A 20365-nucleotide genomic window follows, 5' to 3' on the forward strand; every position below is an offset into this window, starting at 1 on the left:
GTATTCCTATTTCTTTCATCGTATTATAACACCATTATGAAGTTGAGACGTCTTCTTCATTAAGTGTCGATAAAATAAAAGGGCCCTCTTTTATAAGCCTCATGTTGATAATCCATGAGAAGAATCATAAAGCATTTTAAAAGGATAAAAATGCTAAGCTATTCCATGAGTCCTAGATAAAATGGGGAATAAAATATACAGAAGTACCAATAAAAACTTCTTAATATAAAAGACTAAGTACAAACTTAGTCAGCAAAATATTTGTTTTTTACAAATGCCCCATTATGATAACTGGGGACTTCGTCAAAAGATCCCTTAAAGTTGCCAAGGGATAACACCACCAATTAATAAAAACAAAAACAGCAATTTCATTTTCAGCTAGTCACTGAAGGGGTTGGAACATCAGAAGTTGCAATTTCATTTTCAGGAGCAATTTTAATTGGGCTTGGAATGTTGAAATCACCGAGGGAAGCAAGAATCACAGGAGCTTCAGCTTCCATGGACTGTGTCATAGAAGTTTCAGCCTCGGGTGCCGGAATTGCAACCCCAATTGCTGCAGTAGCCACTTCTTCATTTAAAAGTTCTTCCGTTCCAGGAGCTTCAAGTGCAGGAGAAGGAGTATCAACAGGTTGTTGACTTTCTCGATAATGTCTAAGACTTTGGCTAATTCAGATTGCAAATCGAAGCTTTCCTGAGCAGCTTCCATCAAAGCATCACGGCGAGATTTCAGGAAAGCCCAACTCACCTCTATGTTGAAGTTCTCCTCCAGAAGTCCATACTCCCTTTCCCACATAGCAAGATCATTCTTCAATATTTGATGTTCAGCTAAATGGGAATCAAGGGAAGCTTCAAGGGAGGCATGAGAACTCTTCAAAGCTCGAATCTAGTCAGAAGAGGTCTGTAAGTCAGCTTGAGCTTGAGTCAAGCTTTGCACTAATTCTCCTGCATACTCTTCTTTCTTGGCTAAAAGTGCCTTAAGCTCCCTGACTTTTTCACTAGCCTTTGATAATTGTTCTGACAATGAGCACTCCAAAAGCTCTTTATCTCTTTTAAATTGGCTTGAAGAAGCCTTGGCAGTAGCTAGTTCAAAAGTCAAACCACGTTTTTGCTGCTCCAGGAGATTTCTACTTTCTTGCAACTCCTCTATGGTCCCCTGAGCATTCTCAAACTGTTCTTTCCAATTAGCTGCTTCAAGCTGGGCTCCCCTAGCTATTTCCTCGGCTTCATGGATGGATTTTTCAGACTCACGGGTTTTTCTTTCCAGAAGGGAAATTCTTCCCATCAATTCGGTACCAATGAGGTTAGCCTACAGAGACAACTCATAGAAATGAGGATTTGTAGATTAAAAACAAAAAACTTGTTGGTAAAGGAAAAATACCTTCAAAGTAGAATGAACTATGTCATTCATCAGAGTCAGGCAGCTGTGGCTCTCCATCTTCTTCTTCTCAATATCACCGATTAGAGGCTCGAGCCAAACATCAGCTCTACCAGTCTTTCTCAAAAGGCTATGGTTGGCAGGAACTTCAAGAGTAACACTTCTCATAGCCATGGTTCTACTGCTAGAACCCGCCTCTGTATGCTGAACGAAGGGAGGAGGAGCCATGGAAGGAGGAGTAGTAGAAAAGGAAAACACAGCAGCAGGAGCCATAAGAGTCAAAGAAGGGATGGAAGGAGAAGATAAAGAAACTGACACAGGAACGGAAGTAGGTGCAGTTGAAACTGGCAAAGGAATGGAGGAAATAGGAATGAATGAGGAGAGAGGAGCTTCATCAAAAACAGGGCCGAGCTCGCCACTCTCAAAATACTATCAAAAAGACGCTGAGTTAATTCATTAGTATCTTTTGGCACGGTGTCCTCGTCAGAATAAATCAAAACAGACTCGGTGGATGAAGTTTGAGCAGGGGTATCCTCAATTTCATCATTATTAATGACTCGTCTCCTAACTCTTGGCCTGATAATTAAAGAGGTATCTTCCTCTTCCTCATTCTCAGAACTTTCTCCTATAGCTTTCCTTTTGGGAAGCAAAGCTCGAGCCTTGTTCAAATCAAGTGCAGCATTAGGAGACATGCGAATGGCCATAGCTACTTCAGCTGTCATTCCTCTAACACCAAATCCTGATCAAAAGAAGGATAAATAATCAACACTAAGAAAAAGGTGTTTAACATGTAAAAGGAAAAAAAACATGTAAAAAGGGACATACCATGTGTTTTCACCTTCCAGCCATGTAAAGATGAAATTGATTTCCATGTTCTTTGATCCTTAGGAGCAATCTTCAAAATTGAATCTACCCAACCACGGAAGTCAGGAATAAGTTCCACATCTCCCGTGGTTGCTACAAAAAACCAAAAAAGAGACTAAGTGAGAAAAAGAATCAGAATTCTCAAAAATAGGTGCGGTAAATAAAAGGAAACTTACGTGCAAAATTTCACTTCTCAGGGAAGGGAATATTTGTTTCACCAAGCAAGTCCACCGTACGTACAGCAACGTAACGGGTGTACCATCCACGATCCCTGTCATCTTCAGGGCTTACCAAAACCTTTTTACTTCTTGCAGTTAAGGTAAAAACCCCATGGCGCATTAAATTGGGATGGTATAAATGAATAAGGTAAGAAAGGGTGAAGTCGACATTGGCTTTGGCAGATAAGTACCTCAGACAAGCCACTGCTCTCCACACTAGGGGACCGACTTGGGCCAAACAGATTTTAAAGAAATGGCAAAAATTAATAATGACTGGGTCAACCGGAGGATTAAAACCCAAAGTAAATGGGTAAGTATAAACAAAAGAGTAACCATTTCTAAAGGAAGAAATTCTTTGATTTAGGGAAGGAATTGACATTCGAAGACTATTGCTCCAGTTACAATCCCTTCTGATGGTAGGAATTGTAAGCTCGATTACTAATGAAGGATAAGTGTCAGCTTTTTCGAAATTTACAATTTGCCTTTGAAGAGACGTTCTATCACTCCCAAAAGACAAATCACTGGGAACAATTTCATCGACTAAAGGTTCTTGAGAAGAATCAAGGATTTCTTTACCTTTAGAAGAAGGGGTCTTCGGAATAAAACTCCCGATACTAGGAGAAGAAGAAGCAGGACCAGATAAACCATCACGAGCTAACCCTAGGCCCAAGCTCCGAAACCTACCTCCTCTGCCTCTCCTATGTCTTGTGGGGGCATTGGAGAAGTGATCGAGAATTGGAACTTTTCTAGGGTTAGGGTTTGGAGATGACATTGTTGAAGAAGGATGTACTGAAAGGGAGAGAAAATACAAGTAAGTAAGAAATTGATTGTTGAAGATCTATGAAGAAGAAGGTAAACGAAAGAGGGTTAAAATGCTTATAATGACAACTGTCAAACTTAGAAGTGCAATGAAGGAAAGCCTATAATAAAGGCAATTATCATTTAGTGAATAGTGTGAATGAAGAAGTCTCGAAAAAAGGGGGTAGAATTGCAGAATCAATCAGAAGGTGACACGTATGTAAAGCATTAAATGGAAGGGACAATTGAAGCGTCAGTATTTGTCATAATATTAATTACGGCAAAAAATCCCTTTTTATGAAGATCCACTTCCCAATTATTTACTAGATAAATAAATGGAAAGTGGGGGGACTATTTGTATTGGAAAAAAACTGAATTTACATTATAGGTAACGTGGCATGACACGTGGACTGGTCAAACGGTCAAAACACAATAAATAGCCAAGAGGCACGGGTGACAACAGATAAGGGAAAAAGAAAGCAACATAGGTGCGGGCCGTTACTAAAATAGGTACGAGTCTCGTACCTATCCAAGTCATCTAAAGACCGAAGATCGGAAGAAGTTGAAGATACGAATCTGATGACGTAAAAGAGTTTAAATACAACATTAAATATCAAATACGTTAGAATATTTGATTTAAAAAGAAATGATTGTGTAACGTTTCTTTTAATGTCATTTATTGCTCATAATTGCCTCATTAAGACAAAGGCATTACATCTTCTCCTAGGATTAGCTATAAAAGGAGAAGAACTCACCATCTGTAAGGATACGGAAGACTATTGGAATCTTACTGAAATACAAAATTATTTACTTCTTTACCATCATTCTCAAAAATATTTTATTTCCGTCTCCTGATTATCAGTAACCCGAATTTCTTTTTAGCTTTGATCAAAGACTCAAATTTTTGGTTGAACACATAGATCTTTGACATTTGAACATTGCTACATTTATGAGGAAATTGAGATTGCACAACAATCTCCTCTTTTAATCATCATAACCTTCTTATTTTACTATAAGAATCACAAGAAATATTGCATTTAAAGTAATAATATAATACGATACTCTAAATCGAGAATAGAATAGCTCACAAAGGATGGGCTTTGGCTAAGGTGAAACCAAACTTTTCCTCCATATTTATGTCTTTTGGTGCAATTCCTATTTCGAGCTCCCAATTGAAGGAATTCAATAGCGAGCCCAACATTACTGGAACCATTCTTAATGCCATTGGAAAGCCCGGGCATATTCTCAACCAGCACCAAATGGAATCAATTCAAAATCTTTCCCTCGCATATCCACATCCGAACTCCAAAACCTCTCAGGTTTAAACACTAAAGGATCCTCCCAAGAAGTAGAATCTCGACCAATCGCCCACACCTTTACTAGTACTTGTGACCCTTTCAGGATGATGTAGTCACACAGTTCAACATCCTGCTCCACTTTACGTAGGATTAAGAACGGAGCGGGTGGGTGCATTCTTAAGGTTTCTTTGATAATGCATTTCAAGTAAGGAAGTTGGGAAACATCAGCTTGTGTGCGGTGAAATCTGGGACGCCGATTTCTCCTTGACAAAATGCTTCGGAGGGTGACCTGGAGGCCCGGGATCTCGAGCCAGTCACTTCCCTCAAGATCTGTCGATGCCTTGCCGAGGATAATGCCAACCGAAGTCCCGACGAATGCAAGAATCTCCCGAGGAATGCATCCGAGGTCGACTAGGTCTATTTGAGTAGCTCGACATCGGCCTATGCATACGTCATAAAGCTAGCTGGTTGTCCCATCCCATTTCATTTTTTATGCAACGTATCTTGTATTAAGTTTGGGCTCCCCCCTCTTATAAAAGAGGAGTCGGTAACCCCCTGTAAGCAGAGCTCCAACCATTCTACTCAAGTGCAATACTCTCTCTCTCTCTCTCTCTCTCTCTCTATTCTCTCTAACTCGCTTGTTCTTATTCGCTCGAGACCATTTTATCGTTTCCTCATTTGTTCTTCATTTATTTCCTGATATTGATCATAGATAGCCTTGTATGATCATATCTTAACTGTTATTCCATCCCCGACTACCCCCGACACCTCGAACTCGAGCCAGATATTGACCCTGATAACTTGAGATCGGGCCGGGCATCGACCCCGAGGCCCCTCATAGACTAATCCTACACTCGGGAAGCAGGTTTCTCGGTTCGTTCAACTCCCCGTTTTAGCATGTATCCCCTTGGTAAACAAGCCCGGACAGTAAGCCTTTAGGCTTGGTTATCGCTCCATTTCTAGCTCGTATTTTGCCATAAACTTCATATTCTTAGCATCAACTGCTCTAAACAATTAGCATAAAAATAGATCATGTTTTTTTAGAATCTCATTTATAAATTTAATTGTTGTTACCATTTTTACAGTAAACAAGCTTCTTCTACTATTTTTCCTTTTCCAATGACTTCTGCAAGCTCAGTTTGTGTTTTTTTCATTATTTCAGGTTGTCTAATTATTTCTGGCATTGCCCATCCTAATGTGCTTGTGGTTGTCTCAGTCCGCCTGTGGTTGTATCAGTCCCCCCACCAAATAGGTCCTGTAACATTTGTAATTCACTCAAAATTACTTAAAAGGCATTTTAAATGACAAGCACATAATGTTTTCTTAACTATTTCTTGTATAACTATGGTGTCCGGATCAGTTTGCGGGTAACTCGACTAATTCCACGAGTATCTGCTACCTTCGCCAGTACAAGTATGAGGGGTCATGTTTTCTTAACCATGCATCGGGTACAACTACCATTCTACCAATATACAAGATAAAACTATATATGGAGTATGTTTAAATTTAAAAAAAAATATTGACAGTCTAATCCAGCTATTCAATGATCCCTACGAAGATGGTACAGGTTCTAGTATTTTAAACTTTACTTCGCTATATACCATAAACCTACATTCTTTATGTTTCGAACTTCTAGGATAGTCACATGTATATTTTCTAGAACTTTTCAAATTTCTATTTTTTTCAATTATCAATCAAGTAAAACTATATTATGCCCATTTCAGCTCATTACTTGGCTGGTCAACAAATTTAAGGCATGAAATTGAAGAAAGATGTAAATATAATCCCTCCACTTAACCATAGGTCTCTGGTTGGAGCTTGAGAATATAAGAATCCTGGTAGGAATCACTCCTAATATGAATACAAGACACATGAAAGGAAAATAAAATATAAATGAGAAGAGAACGAACCAGGAACATGGACATGATGTGATTGTGATTGATCTCTTTAGGGTTTTCTTCGCTGATTTTGAGAAATTCTTCTAAAACATCAGTCTTTGCACTGCTAAATCTACTCTTTTCCTCCAATCGCTCGTTGATCAAACCATCAAAAAGTTTAACTAATTTACCAAAATGAAATGTTACATGACGCCTTATCCCTTGGGGATCAATCTTTTCAAGTATAGGGAAAATGTCTACTAGGTTAGGCTTCCCAACGTCAGCCATAGTGTTCCAAATCACATCCTTCAACTCAACCTTTAAATCCAAAAAACATAGTTAATGCATCCAGTCGCAAGCCAGAAATTTCTCTAAGGATGTTCAAACTTAAAAGAAGTGAAATTTTTTATTCAATAAATATATGTTATATATCTTTAAAATATAATATTGTATTTATATACATAATGTAATTTTTTGACGAATGGTGGTCAGTTTTGACCGCCCTTAATAGTTTGTAGCTTCGCCCCTGAATGTGCCGTTTAGTACACATAAAGTCAAAAAGAGGGGTCGAGTTATTACAAGTTATTGATCAGAATTACCTTTGAATCCGAAAAAGGGTCACCCAAGTCCTTGGAGAAAAGGGTATTGGACATCAAATTGAGACTAGTCTTGAAAGCAACTTGACCTATATCCACAACTTCACCTTCTTGACTACATTTTGCACAATAAGCAAGAAATTCTTTCACCTTTTGAGATCTTAAATGTTGATTTGCATCAAGCCTATTGGAAGAGAGGAGGTTGGTGTTCAAGATTCGTCGAAGCGTTCGCCATTGAGGACAAACAGGAAGCCATGCCACAAAAAATTTGTAATGGTTATGAGCTTGTAGGTAGGATTAAATCTAGTTGAAAATGCTTGATCTTGATTTTTAAGGACTTGTTTTGCCATGGTTGGAAAAGAAATGACAATAGTAGTAATTTGGCCAAGTTTTAAACTCATAATTGGACCATAGATTTTTGCAAGATTGGCTAGTGATATATGAGGTTTTTGACCTAATAAGTGAAGGTTTCCAATAATTGGCCATGGTGTTGGCCCTGGTAGAAGTTTTTTGCTGCATATTATGGCTAGAATATAAAGAAAACTCAAGGCAAAAATTGATCCTAACACAAGGGTATAGTAATCCATTATGCCCCTCTCACACCCTTTCTTCAACTTTGAAAAATGGAAAGATGCTTTAAGTTCCTCTTCTGTCAGTCACAAAGTAGAGTGTGTGTTTGATTTGGATCGTGCATTTAATAATCAGAAAACTGAAAATGGACAAGTCAGTCACCATCCCCCGTTGCTAGCAACTTTTATACAATACATAACTACGTCTCAAATTATCTGTCATATTTCTACTTAAGAAATACTTAATTAGGAGGAGGGTTTGATTGTTTTATTCTTATTAATATCTTAAGATATAATCTCTATTCATTGAATATTTATTCTATTTAAGTGTTATCTCTATCTTCAGGACAATTATAATTAAGGGTAAAATGGGAAAAATATAATTTATTTTGGCTTGAACTTCTAAAATAATAACTAATTTGAGACAACTATTTTTAGAAAGCACAGCAAATAGTATGAGACGGAGGGAGTATTATTAAATAATAAAGGGAAAATGGTTAAAATTGCCCCTCTACTATTGTTTATTGGTTACTTGTGTCACCCGTTACACTTTTCGTCCATTCTTGTCCCTACCGTTAATGAAGTTTTAAAAATTACCCCTAACCCTAACGTTTTGACACTGTGGCACCTGACCTCCTCAATTTTTTCCATGTCAGCTTCTATGTCAGCCCTTTTCTTATTAAAATATTATCATCTTCTTCTCCCTCACACTCCCTCGCCTTCTCACCACCCAACCCATTTACCCCTTTCCCTCTATTTCTTCTACCCCTCTTCAACCACTGTCACAATGTAACACTACCATTTTCACCATCTCCACATTTGCTCATCCACACAGCCACCCTAAAAATCCCCAACTTGATTCGTTTAAATCACACACAAAAATGTTTCTCCTCAAAATCTTCACCGTTTAAAATATGCACAGTGCATCTCGTACTTTGGTATATGTTAGCATTGGTCGAAATTTAGATGAATCTACTGAAAGTGAAAAATTTCAGCACATATTTTCAATTAATGGGTTACTAAATGCTAGTATGTTATATGTGTATCCTATATATTGACACCATTTCAGACGCATAGATTATACATGTATGAAATTTGAGGGCAATTTTTAATTTTGAAGAAAAGAATCAAAGAGAAAATTCTTGCGGGACATGGCAGTATTAAGAGAATTTTTACAGAGTACATATCTGTACATTGAAATCATAGACAATAATTTTTGTGGTTGTTACTCTATCACCGACAAGATACTGGTGGTGGAGCTGCTTCTACCCCTTTTTCTTATGTTTGTAAGATCTATGTATGTGTGCGTGTTTTCCCCTGACTTTGGCATTTTGTCGAGCACTTGGCATGGTCGACTCTGCAGAATTTGTTTTCTTCAGATTCGAGAAGATTGGCCCGTTGTTGTTGTCGTTTGAGGTGTTAGGAGCAATCTCCTCATCAGCATAAATCATTTCGCATTGGTTTTGGTCGATTTGGACGGCCGGAACTCCATTTCCGGCCACCTGGTGCTCATCGGAGAGTTGCAGAGGTTTGGGGATGACGATTGGCATGGTGGAATGGCCTGAAATTTGGTGGAATAGTCTGGTACCACTCTTTCTCCGCTGAAGATTTTGAGACTTTTCCATCGGAGGTGATGGCTGCTCGGTTAGAGGCGGCGATGACGGCAATGATGTCGGTGGTGAAGGCTCTTGTTATTCGTTGAGCTCAACTGAAATGGGGTCTGTGGGGTTTTAACTTGGTGGGGTTTATTAATGACTTGACAGCTGACATGGCAGCTGACATGGCAGCTGACATAGAAAAAATTGAGGGGGTCAGCTGCCACAGTGTCAAAACGTTAGGGTTAGGGGTAATTTTTAAAACTTCATTAACGGTAGGAACAAAAATGGACGAAAAGTATAAGTGGTGGCACAAGTAACCAATAAACAATAGTAGAGGGGCAATTTTGACCCTTTGCCCAATAATAAATACCCCACCCTTTTGGTAACAGGATAAAATCATTAAAAACAACTAACTATAGTATTATATAGTTTTATCTTTCCAGAGATAATATTTCTGGTTAAATAATGCCTTGCGCCCACGGGCGGATTTAGAAGGGTGGAAGTCGGTTCGGATGAACTTTTTAATTTTTTTCGGAAGAATCACATTATATATATAGTGATTTGACTTGAAAATTCTTGCTCAGTTAAGAGAATTGCAGGTTTCATAAAGAAGGAAAAAAACATCGACTTATATTGAAATAATCAACAATGATTCTGAACTCAATTGTAAATTTTCAAGCCCCAAGAATATAGAGCGCGAATTTGTGAAAGTGACCTTGAGTTATCTAGTAATTGCAATTTGTGAAACTCATGATCATTTGCAAATTGAATTCCTCGCCTCACTCCAATTCTGTCTCTATGAGCCTTGTATGTTTGGGCTTTTAGTTGTTGACTCCACCCTCTCAAGTTGGTAGGGTCTTTACCTAAATAGCCGCGCTGATTACTTTTCCTAGTCGATATACATAGATTATATACAGAGGCGGACCTATGGTTATATATATATATATATATATATATATGTGTGTGTGTGTGTGTGTGTGTGTGTGTGTGTGTGTACCTTGAAAATAATTAATTTAAATTATTTGGCACCCTTAAGGTTAAAAGCCTTTAGGGTGCACTAATTGAACAGAATATTGTGCTCCCATCGCATTAAATTCCTGGGTTCGCCTCTGATTATGTACCAATTATATGTTGTTATGCATTGTTTTATGTCATCTATTTTTAGTTGAAGCGGTTGGATAAGCAGTTATGTTAATCTTTCGAGCAATTCTGGTCGCACTATGGTGGGAGTGTTAGTAATTGGTCCTGGTCGTAATTTTAGGGATCTTTACCTAAATAGCTGGTCAGATTTCTGTTTATTTTTTCTAGTCGGTATATGTAGATTTTAGACTGATTATATGCGGTCATACTTACATATTATACATGGAATATACATATATTATACATCTTTCGGGTATTTTATGTTTAATTTGTTTTATATTGGTTTTTTTAGGCAAAAAGGTAATGATGGAAAACACCAAGCAAAGAATTAGCCAGCTTATCAACTAGTGCCTCATTGATGTACTTTGTTTTATTAAGATTATTTTGTATTCTTGTAAAAAAAATGTGTGGCATACATTATAAAATTGACTAAGAACTTATAATGATACATGTATCTCGTTGTATATTGAGTTTCGTCAAAAAGACAAATAGTTTTTCTCTCTTCATGTCTCTTTCACACTATGCTAGTCATAATAGATTAATAGGAGCATGAGAAGAGTTCTGCATCCAAATGGTTGGGCTGTTTAAAGGGATATTTTAAAGGAGTAAATGCTTTCTTTATTATTTCATAATAGAAAGCAACGAAAATGGTGATTTGCTTGTCCGTTTTCAGTTTATTACCAAATAAAAAACCTCATTACTTATCTGTTTTACATGAGGTCTCAAGTCCAAATTTCATCAGAAGCAAAAACACTAAATGATTTATTTTCATCTATTCAAGCTTTAAAGGATAGAGTTACTCGATATATGTGTTGGTCGAAGGTACCAAGGTATCCCATAGATTTAGTTGGAGTACGTGCAACGATTATAAAAAAAGTTTCAATTATTTTACTATAGAGAAAATGGACTAACCAACCTAAGTTACTTGAGAGCCAGACAGCCAACTTTGACCCAAAAAGAAAAGAATTTTTGGGAGCACCTGGTATGTTTTATATTGCACAATTAGTAATAGTAGCATCTTCTTTTAATCAGGTAGAGCTGCAAAATTCTTACGCAGCATGGATTACTATATACTTTATGTGTTGGGATCAATTTTTACCTGCAGTTTGCTTTTTGTTCTACCAAAAATACACAGCAAAAAACTTCCACCAGGGCCAACACCATGGCCAATCATAGGAAACCTTCACTTATTAGGTGCAAAACCTCATAAATCACTAGCCAATCTTGCAAAAATCTATGGTCCAATCATGAGTTTAAAACTTGGCCAAATAACTACAATTGTCATTTCTTCATCAGCCATGGCAAAACAAGTCCTTCAGAAACAAGACTTAGCCTTTTCAACTAGATTTATTCCTGATGCACTTCAAGCACACAATCATTACAAATTCTCTGTGCCATGGCTTCCTGTCTGTACTCAATGGCGAACGCTTCGGCGAATCTTGAATACCAATATCCTATCTTACAATAGGCTTGATGCAAATCAACATTTAAGATCTCAAAAGGTGAAAGAATTGCTTGCTTATTGTGCAAAATGTTGTCAACAAGGTGAAGCTGTGGATGTAGGTCAAGTTGCTTTCAAGACTTCTCTCAATTTGTTATCAAACACCCTTTTCTCTAAGGACTTGGCTGACCCCTTTTCGGATTCAAAGGTAGAGCTGATCCTTCATTTTGAACTTTTGGAATCTTTATACAAATAGCCGGCATGATTCACTATTTACTTTTTTCAATCAGTATTAATTGTTTACTTTTCCTAGTCAGTATACATAGATTATACTAATTATACACGACTATATACATATTGTATATTTGCCGCTTTTTTGAGTTTAAGCGAGTTGGTAAGTAGCTATTTAGGTTAATTCTTCCTAACTTTTTGTTCGGCTGTTTCTCTCTCTTCGATTTTTGTATTACCATGTTGTTTTTTCTTTCGCTTCGATTTTTTTATTATCTTGCTAGTGTTATTTGCTTGCTGCTACAAGGGTCTATCAGAATCAGCCTCGATCTCTACCTTGAGATCTGTACCTTCTCATGGTAGAGGTAAAGGTTGTGTATACACTACCCTCCCCAAATCCTACTTGTGCAATTACACCGAGTTTATTGTTGTTTTGTGACTTTTTGTGCATAACAAACGGTTCATTGAATGTGCTATTAATTGCTATACTATTGATAAAAAAAATTATGACCCTTTTTTGGATACAAAGGTAGAGCTCAAGGAGGTGATTTGGAGCATCACGACTGAGGTTGGGAAGCCTAACCTAGTTGATTTTTTCCCCATATTTGAAAAGATTGATCCTCAAGGGATAAGGCGTCGCACAACTATTTGTTTTGGTAAGTTGTTTAAGCTTTTTGATGAGTTGATCAACGAGCGATTGAAGGAAAAGAGAAGAAATCGCGGTGAAAAGAGTGATGTTTTGGAAGCGCTCCTCGACATCAGTGCAAAAAATCCTGAAGAGATTGGTCAGAATCACATCAAGTCCATGTTCCTGGTACGTGCTCTTCTCTTTTATCCTGTGGACTATTAATATAAAAAATAAATGTGTATATAGTAAAAGATAGTTTATGATAGTTTCTTTTAGTAGCTGAGGTTATAAAATCAGAGGCGAACTAGGATTTGAAGGTCGTCGGCGCACTTTTGGATTTAACCAATATCTGCTTTGTAAATAGAGTGTCCACTACTAATATATCACTATTTCTAAAGACATATACATGTATACATAGAATTTTACTGAATTATACGGGTAATGGTGACCCCTCTCTGTATAGCATAGGTCCGCCTCTGGTTATTATATGTTCTGTTTTGCGCTACTTCCTCTGTGTGCATTGCCTTGTATTCACCAATCATATTGGAATGCAAATGTACATTTACAGGACCTATTTGGTGCGGGGACTGATACAACAACAAGCACATTGGAATGGGCAATGGCAGAAATGCTTAGACAACCTGAGATTATGAGAAAAGCACAAGTTGAGCTTGGAGAAGTCATTGGAAAAGGAAAAATAGTAGAAGAAGCTGATGTTTCCCAACTTCCTTACTTGCAATGCATTATCAAGGAAACCTTAAGAATGCACCCACCATTTCCGTTACTTGTCCCGCGAAAAGTGGAGCAAGACGTTGAACTGTGTGACTATATTATCCCGAAGGGCTCACAGGTACTAGTAAACGCGTGGGCCATTGGTCGAGATTCTACTTTTTGGAAGGACCCTTTAGTGTTTAGACCCGAGAGGTTTTGGAACTTGGATTTGGACATGCGAGGGAAAGATTTTGAATTGATTCCATTTGGTGCTGGTCGAAGAATATGCCCTGGCTTACCATTAGCATTAAGAATGGTTCAAGTAATGTTGGGTTCACTCTTGAATTCCTTCAATTGGAAGCTTGAAGTTGGCATCGAGGCACAAGAATTAAACATGGAGGAGAAATTTGGTATAACCTTAGCCAAAGCCCATCCTTTGCGAGCTATCCCATCCTTAGTGCCTGATTTGAAGGGTCATTAACATAATAGTCATAACGAAGGTGGGAAAATAAAGTAGTAGCATCGTAATCACATTACACCCTTGTGGTCCGGTCTTTTCTCGGACCCCGAGCATAACGGGAGCTTAGTGCACCGAGTTGTCTTTTTATCAGCCGCAATATTGGCTTTTTTGAAGATGTGTTGCACACATGTAGCCCTCCTAAATCATTAAACAATGACCTGCATTTAGCAAAGATAAATAAATAGCATTTCTTTTTTATTAATATGTATATACTTGTATCGCCGATAATGATCTTTTTTTGGAATTTGATATTTGATCGATCCACTTACTTCTATTTTGTTAATATTAGTAATCATTGTCGGAATTATGGTTCTTATTTATAATTATGAATAGGAAAAAATAAAGTAAGAGTTCAAAACTTTTTCGTGAAGTAGGCAGGACTATACAGGTAATCCTCACTATTATAGATTGATCTCATTAATAAAAGAGAATGAAAATTAGAAAATTATGATGATCAGAAGAGGAGATTTGTTTGTGCAATATCAGTACCCTCGTAAATGTAGATATTTACATAAGAGTGTAAAATAAATAACGTTAATTATCATATTTCTAAATGAGTAATAGTCTTAGTGCATTACTTTTGTGGAGTCTTTAAGTTAGAAGAGGAGCTCAGTTCTACTTAACTACATTTTTTAACAAGAGGCTCTTCAAATATTGTCAAAAATATGTTCTAGTTCGACCTCTTAAAGCAAAACCAGGAACCTAACCAGCATGTCAAACAAAGATACATGTCAAGCAGGGTTGTTCATTCGGATCGGATATCCGAAATCCGAACCAATTCATTCAATTTCGGATTTTTGATTTCGGATTGGATCGGATTTCAGATTGTGTTTTTCAAAATTTCGGATTTTGAATCGGATTCGGATTGGTATATTTTAATCCGATCCGATTCGAAATTCGAAATTATTAGGGCATGTATAAATACTACACTTTATTTTTGGATAGTCTGTATTTTTTTTACATCAACCTCTAAGTTATTACCTTTACAATTGCTAGATTTAGCTATATCGACATCACAGTACTCTCATAATTGCATAAACATGAATGTTTCTTAATGTATTGCCTCTTTTACAAAGAAAATATACATATTAGTTTAACTTTGAGGCATAATAATACTATCCGAAATCCGATCCCATCCGATCCAATCTTTAAAATCCGATCCTATCCGATATAATTCGAATCAGATTCGGATTGCATTTTCTAGAATCCGAAATCCAAAATTCGAATCCGAAATGTGCTAAATCCGATCCGATCTGATTCGTGCATAGCCCTTGTCACACCCTTTTTCTACCCCTCCAAAAGATAATGGGTGTTATGGATTGTGGGTTAAAGAGTTTTTTCCAATTAAAGTGACAAATTTGAAATAGGGATTATTTTGTTATTCAGAGTCGCCACTTGGAATTGATTTTTGGGTGTTCCAAGTCACCTTTTATTTGATCCCTATTCCAAGGAAAGTTTGACTCTTTTATTATTGATCTGCGAAAATAAAGTCCGAGTAAGGAATTCTGTTAACCTGGGAGAAGGTGTAAGGCATTCCCTGAGTCCCGTGGTTCTAGCACGATCGCTTTATTGACTATATTTGGCTTATACTATTTTTTGGATAACTTGTGTTTTATTGGTTCTCATCTTTTACCTATGTCCGCTTTATTGCTTGATTAAAATTATGAAGAAAAAAAAGTTATCTTGAAATAAGTTACGCGTTCTAATACTTATTTTGTTACATATCACAATTATGCCACGGAGACCATACACATAGCCATGATATTTAATTATTTAAAGCGCACCTAAATAAACTAGCGCACTTGAAGTATTTTCCTAAACTAATTTAAGATTATTATAAGGCCAAAAGTTAGCGCGTACGCACCGCAAGCAGGCTTGGATGAGGATATTAAGAGGCGTTTTTGGGAGGGGTTGGATGAGATTGTTCGTAGTATACCGCCTTCTGAGAGGTTATTCATAGGAGGAGATTTCAATGGTCATATTGGGTCATCTGCAGGTGGGTACACTGAGGTGCATGGCGGCTTTGGTTTCAGGGAGCGGAACGGAGGGGGCATTTCGCTGTTGGACTTTGCCAAGGCTTTCGATCTAGTCATTACGAACTCGAATTTTATGAAGCGGGATGAACATTTGGTTACTTACCAAAGTTCGGTGGCGAAGACTCAGATTGACTATCTCCTCCTCAGGAGATGCGACAGAAGGTTGTGCAAGGACTGCAAGGTTATCCCAGGTGAGACCCTCTCAACGCAGCATAGGCTTTTGGTGATGGACATTTATATTAGGATAAGGAGGAAGAAGAGGTCAGTACAAGGACGCCCCAGGATTAGGTGGGGCGCCTTAACTAAGGATAAAGCTAAGGAGTTGGAAGGAAGGTTATCGGCAATGGGAGCTTGGAGAAGTAGTGGGGACGCAAACACAATGTAGTCGACGATGGCGGACTGTATAAGAAAGGCGGCGAGAGAGGTGTTAGGGATATCTACGGGCCACAATGGTGGCCACAAAGGAGATTGGTGGTGGAATGCAGTTGTCCAAGGTAAAGTGGAAGCAAAGAAGGCGGCTTACCTGCGGTTAGTAGGGAGCACTGACGAGGAGGAGAAGAGAGAGAACAGTCAAAGGTATAAGGTAGCTAGGAAGGAGGCGAAGATGGCAGTGACGGAGGCTAAGACGACAGCTTTTGCTCGTCTGTATGAGGAACTAAGGAACAAAGGTGGGGAGAAGAAGTTATTCCGACTCGCTAAGGCGAGAGAGAGGACAACTCGGGATCTGGACCAAGTGAGGTGCATAAAAGATGATGACGGCAAAGTTTTGATGGGAGATGACCAGATTAAGAGGAGGTGGCAGACCTACTTTCATAAACTTCTAAGTGAAGAAGGGGATCAGGATATTATACTTGGGGAATTGAAGAATGCCGACAGTCACCATGAATTAAGTAATTGTAGGGATATTGAGATCGATGAAGTCATAGAGGCAATGCGTAAGATGAGAAGGGGCAGAGCTACCGGGCCAGACGAAATTCCGGTTGAACTGTGGAGGTGTGTGGGTAGAGCAGGCTTGTAATGGCTTACTGCATTGTTTAGTGTTATATTCAAGACTAATAGGATGCCTGAAGAGTGGAGGTGGAGTACAATGGTCTCGTTGTATAAGAACAAAGGTGATGTCCAGAGTTGTAACAACTATAGGGGCAACAAATTACTAAGTCATACCATGAAAGTTTAGGAGAGAGTGGTAGAAATGAGAGTGCGAAGGACGGTGTCTATTTCAGACAACCAGTTCGGGTTCATGCCGGGGCGATCTACCACAGAATCTATCCACCTTATTAGGAGGATGGTGGAACAGTACAGGGATAGGAAGAAGGATCTCCATATGGTGTTTATTGATCTGGAGAAAGCGTACGATAGGGTTCCTAGGGAGGTCTTATGGAGCTGCTTAGAGGATAAAGGGGTGTCGGTTGACTATATTAAGGTGATTAAAGACATGTATGCTGGAGCTAAGACTCGGGTTAGGACAGTAGGAGGCGACTCTGAACACTTTCCAGTTATTACGAGGTTGCACCAAGGGTCTGTGCTCAGCCCATTCCTATTTGCCCTGGTGATGGATGCACTGACTCATCATATTCAAGGGGAGGTGCCATGGTGCATGCTATTTGCTGATGACATTATTCTAATTGACGAGACACGAGGTGGAATCAACGAGAGGCTAGAGATTTGGAGACATGTTCTTGAGTCTAAAGGTTTCAAGTTGAGCAGGACGAAGACGGAATACCTCGAGTGCAAATTTGGAGTTGAGCCGACGGAAGCGGGAGTTGAAGTGAGGCTTAACTCTCAAGTCATTCCCAAGAGGGGTAGTTTCAAGGACCTTGGATCGGTTATTCAGGGGATCGGGGATATTGACGAGGATGTCACACACCGTATAGGGGTGGGGTGAATGAAGTGGAGGTTAGCGTCGGGAGTCTTGTGTGACAAGAAAGTGCCACCATTACTAAAAGGTAAGTTTTATAGAGCAGTGGTTAGGCCTGTCATGTTATATGGAACTGAATGTTGGCCGGTAAAGAACTCACACATCCAGAAGATGAAAGTAGCAGAGATGAGGATGTTGAGGTGGATGTGCGGGCATACAAGGATGGATAAGATTAGGAATGAAGATATTCGAGAGAAGGTGGGCGTGGCCCCCATGGAGGACAAGATGCAGGAAGTAAGATTCAGATGGTTCGGGCACATTCAGAGGATGAGCACTGATGCACCGGTGAGGAGGTGTGAGCGACTGGCTGTAGTGGGCACGCGGAGAGGTAGAGGGCGACCTAAGAAGTATTGGGGAGAGGTTATCAGACAGGACATGTCGCGACTTAGGATTACTGAGGACATGGCCCTTGACAGGGAATTATGGAGGTCGAGCATTAAGGTTGTAGGTTAGGGGAAACTTGTGAATATTTCTACAGCACAATAGAGTGAGACTAGCCAGTTAGGAGTTAGACTAAGAATGTCATTGGTCGTCTATTGATGCAGGGTTTTACCTGCTAGTTTTACTATACCAGCCATCTATTTCGTATTTCGTATTCTGTATTTCATATCTCTTATATTGCTGTTATTTTATTATGCATTTTTATGGTACTAATATATTGGCTCCTGTTGCTTTTTTTGAGCCGAGGGTCTCCTGGAAATAGCCTCTCTACCCTTCGGGGTAGGGGTAAGGTCTGCGTACATATTACCCTCCCCAGACCCCACTTGTGGGATTATACTGGGTCGTTGTTGTTGTTGTTGTTGTAAGGCCAAAAGTTATGGAATTGTTTGTGGAAAAAGTGTATGATTTTACATATTTTAATAAATAAATTATCATATACCAATACCCTACATCCCAACAATTGAAGCTTAAACTTATTAGTGTCCAAATCTTCCAAACTTTTAGCAAGTTTAAATACTATATTTTCAGAAACATGATTAAACATATAACATTTAAGGATTGATTTACATTATTATTTCTAAAGTTTAAAGATAAATAAATAAAATCACATAAAATAAGATAAAAAAAAAAGAGAGGGAATAATAAACCTTTTAATGCAAGATTTCCAACTAAATGAGTCTCCACGAATATGTACAATAACTCAAACGAACGCCAAACAAGCATAAGCAAAGATGATCATCAAAGCCGGTGAACATAGCTCCAACGGAATCCTCGACCTCGACTGTTAACACCACTCTTTGGCATGTAAAAGGGGATGTATTAAAGTATTTTTTGTTGGGTTTTGGGGAGTTGAATTGCTGGAAATTTTTGAAAGAAAGAGGAATAAAGAATAACACGAGTAGAAATTGTCGAAGCATAGAAGAAGAAAAAAATTTGTTTCTCTCAATTCTCCCCTCTCTTTTCTCTCCTTTCTCTCTTTTCTCCTCAGATTTTCTCTTCTATTTATAACAAAATTTTCGACATTTTTCAGATTTGTTTTTATTTTTTAAAAAATATTTTATTATTTGTGAATTAAAAGAAATCCCACCTTTATTTACTTTTTATTTTTTAAACTCCAACTTTAATTACTTTTATCTTATTTAAAATCTCACCTCTTTTTTTTAGTTTTAAAAGAGGATTCCACTTATTTTACTTTTCTTAAAAAAATAATCCACTTTCTTTTGCTTTTCTTATAAAAATTCTACTTTCTTTTACTTTAATTTTTTTTTAATTTTCGGCTACCTTTATATTTATTTTTTAATTCCAACTTTCTTTACTTTTTATTTTTTAAAAATTTTCACAAAACTTTACTTTTAATTTTCCACTTTCTTTTACTTTTTAAAAGAGAATTCCACCCACTTTTACTTTTATTTTTTTTTATTCCATACTTCCCTTTTTCTTATTTTTTATATCTCACCCGAAAATTAAAAAAAATAACATTTTTCGGATTTTTTTTATTATTTTAAAAATAAAAATAAAAAATAAAATAATAGTAATAGTAATAATTCACCTTTTAAAATTTTGTATTTTTACCCTATAATAAAAAGTGTAACAAAGCTAAAAATTGTAGGTTAAAACCCCTAAAATATTTACATAGAAGAAGTGAGAAAAAATTAAATATTGTCAAAAATTAGGTGCTCACAGCTGCCCCTCTTTGCTTGGAAACATGAAGAGTTTTCGAACAAAGATAAGGTGAGCCATGTAACTAATTTTTGAACATATCTTTATTCAAAAGGGAAGAAATGAGGATAAGAGAAAAGAAAAAAGGTGCAACCGAGTCTTGACTTTGGACAGCCTACATATCCCGGGTTATAGGGGAATCAGGTCGCGTGTAGTTCAAGGAGAACTGTGGAATGATGAGTTGAAAAGTCGAGTGAGTTTCCGTCGAGGCTCTGGTCCGAAAGTCTGTTATTACATTAAAAAAAATTGAACAAGTCTATCAGCTATGGGTTACAAGATTCCTATCTATGAGTCTTCTAAAACTTGATCTTGAGTCTTGGATGGTTCTTCCTGAAGACTCTGATCTGAATCTTGATGCTCGTTAACTGCAACCGCTGGTTCATTCTTCTT

At 37.8% G+C, this 20365-nt stretch overlaps 2 protein-coding genes and 1 pseudogene across 2 annotated transcripts; 1 reads left to right on the top strand and 2 right to left on the bottom strand.

Moving 5' to 3' along the window:
- Positions 1–224: 224 nt before the first annotated feature.
- On the bottom strand, positions 225–4344 carry LOC107797224 (uncharacterized). The gene is made up of 3 exons (XM_075256908.1): positions 2201–4344; positions 1379–2114; positions 225–1306 (listed from the first exon to the last, which is right to left on the bottom strand). The coding sequence occupies exons 2-3, from the start codon at positions 1646–1648 to the stop codon at positions 884–886; spliced, it is 693 nt and encodes a 230-aa protein (XP_075113009.1). The 5' UTR covers positions 1649–2114; positions 2201–4344; the 3' UTR covers positions 225–883.
- On the bottom strand, positions 4319–7670 carry LOC107797226 (geraniol 8-hydroxylase-like; annotated as a pseudogene).
- Positions 7671–11040: 3370 nt separating this feature from the next.
- LOC107763376 (geraniol 8-hydroxylase-like) lies at positions 11041–14061 on the top strand. The gene is made up of 3 exons (XM_016581867.2): positions 11041–11982; positions 12532–12816; positions 13199–14061. Exons 1-3 carry the CDS (start codon positions 11392–11394, stop codon positions 13820–13822), a joined length of 1500 nt encoding a protein of 499 aa, XP_016437353.2. The 5' UTR covers positions 11041–11391; the 3' UTR covers positions 13823–14061.
- Positions 14062–20365: the final 6304 nt, after the last annotated feature.

Source organism: Nicotiana tabacum, chromosome 7 (genome assembly GCF_000715075.1).
Source record: "Nicotiana tabacum cultivar K326 chromosome 7, ASM71507v2, whole genome shotgun sequence".
In the NCBI taxonomy this organism is placed as follows: Eukaryota; Viridiplantae; Streptophyta; class Magnoliopsida; order Solanales; family Solanaceae; genus Nicotiana; species Nicotiana tabacum.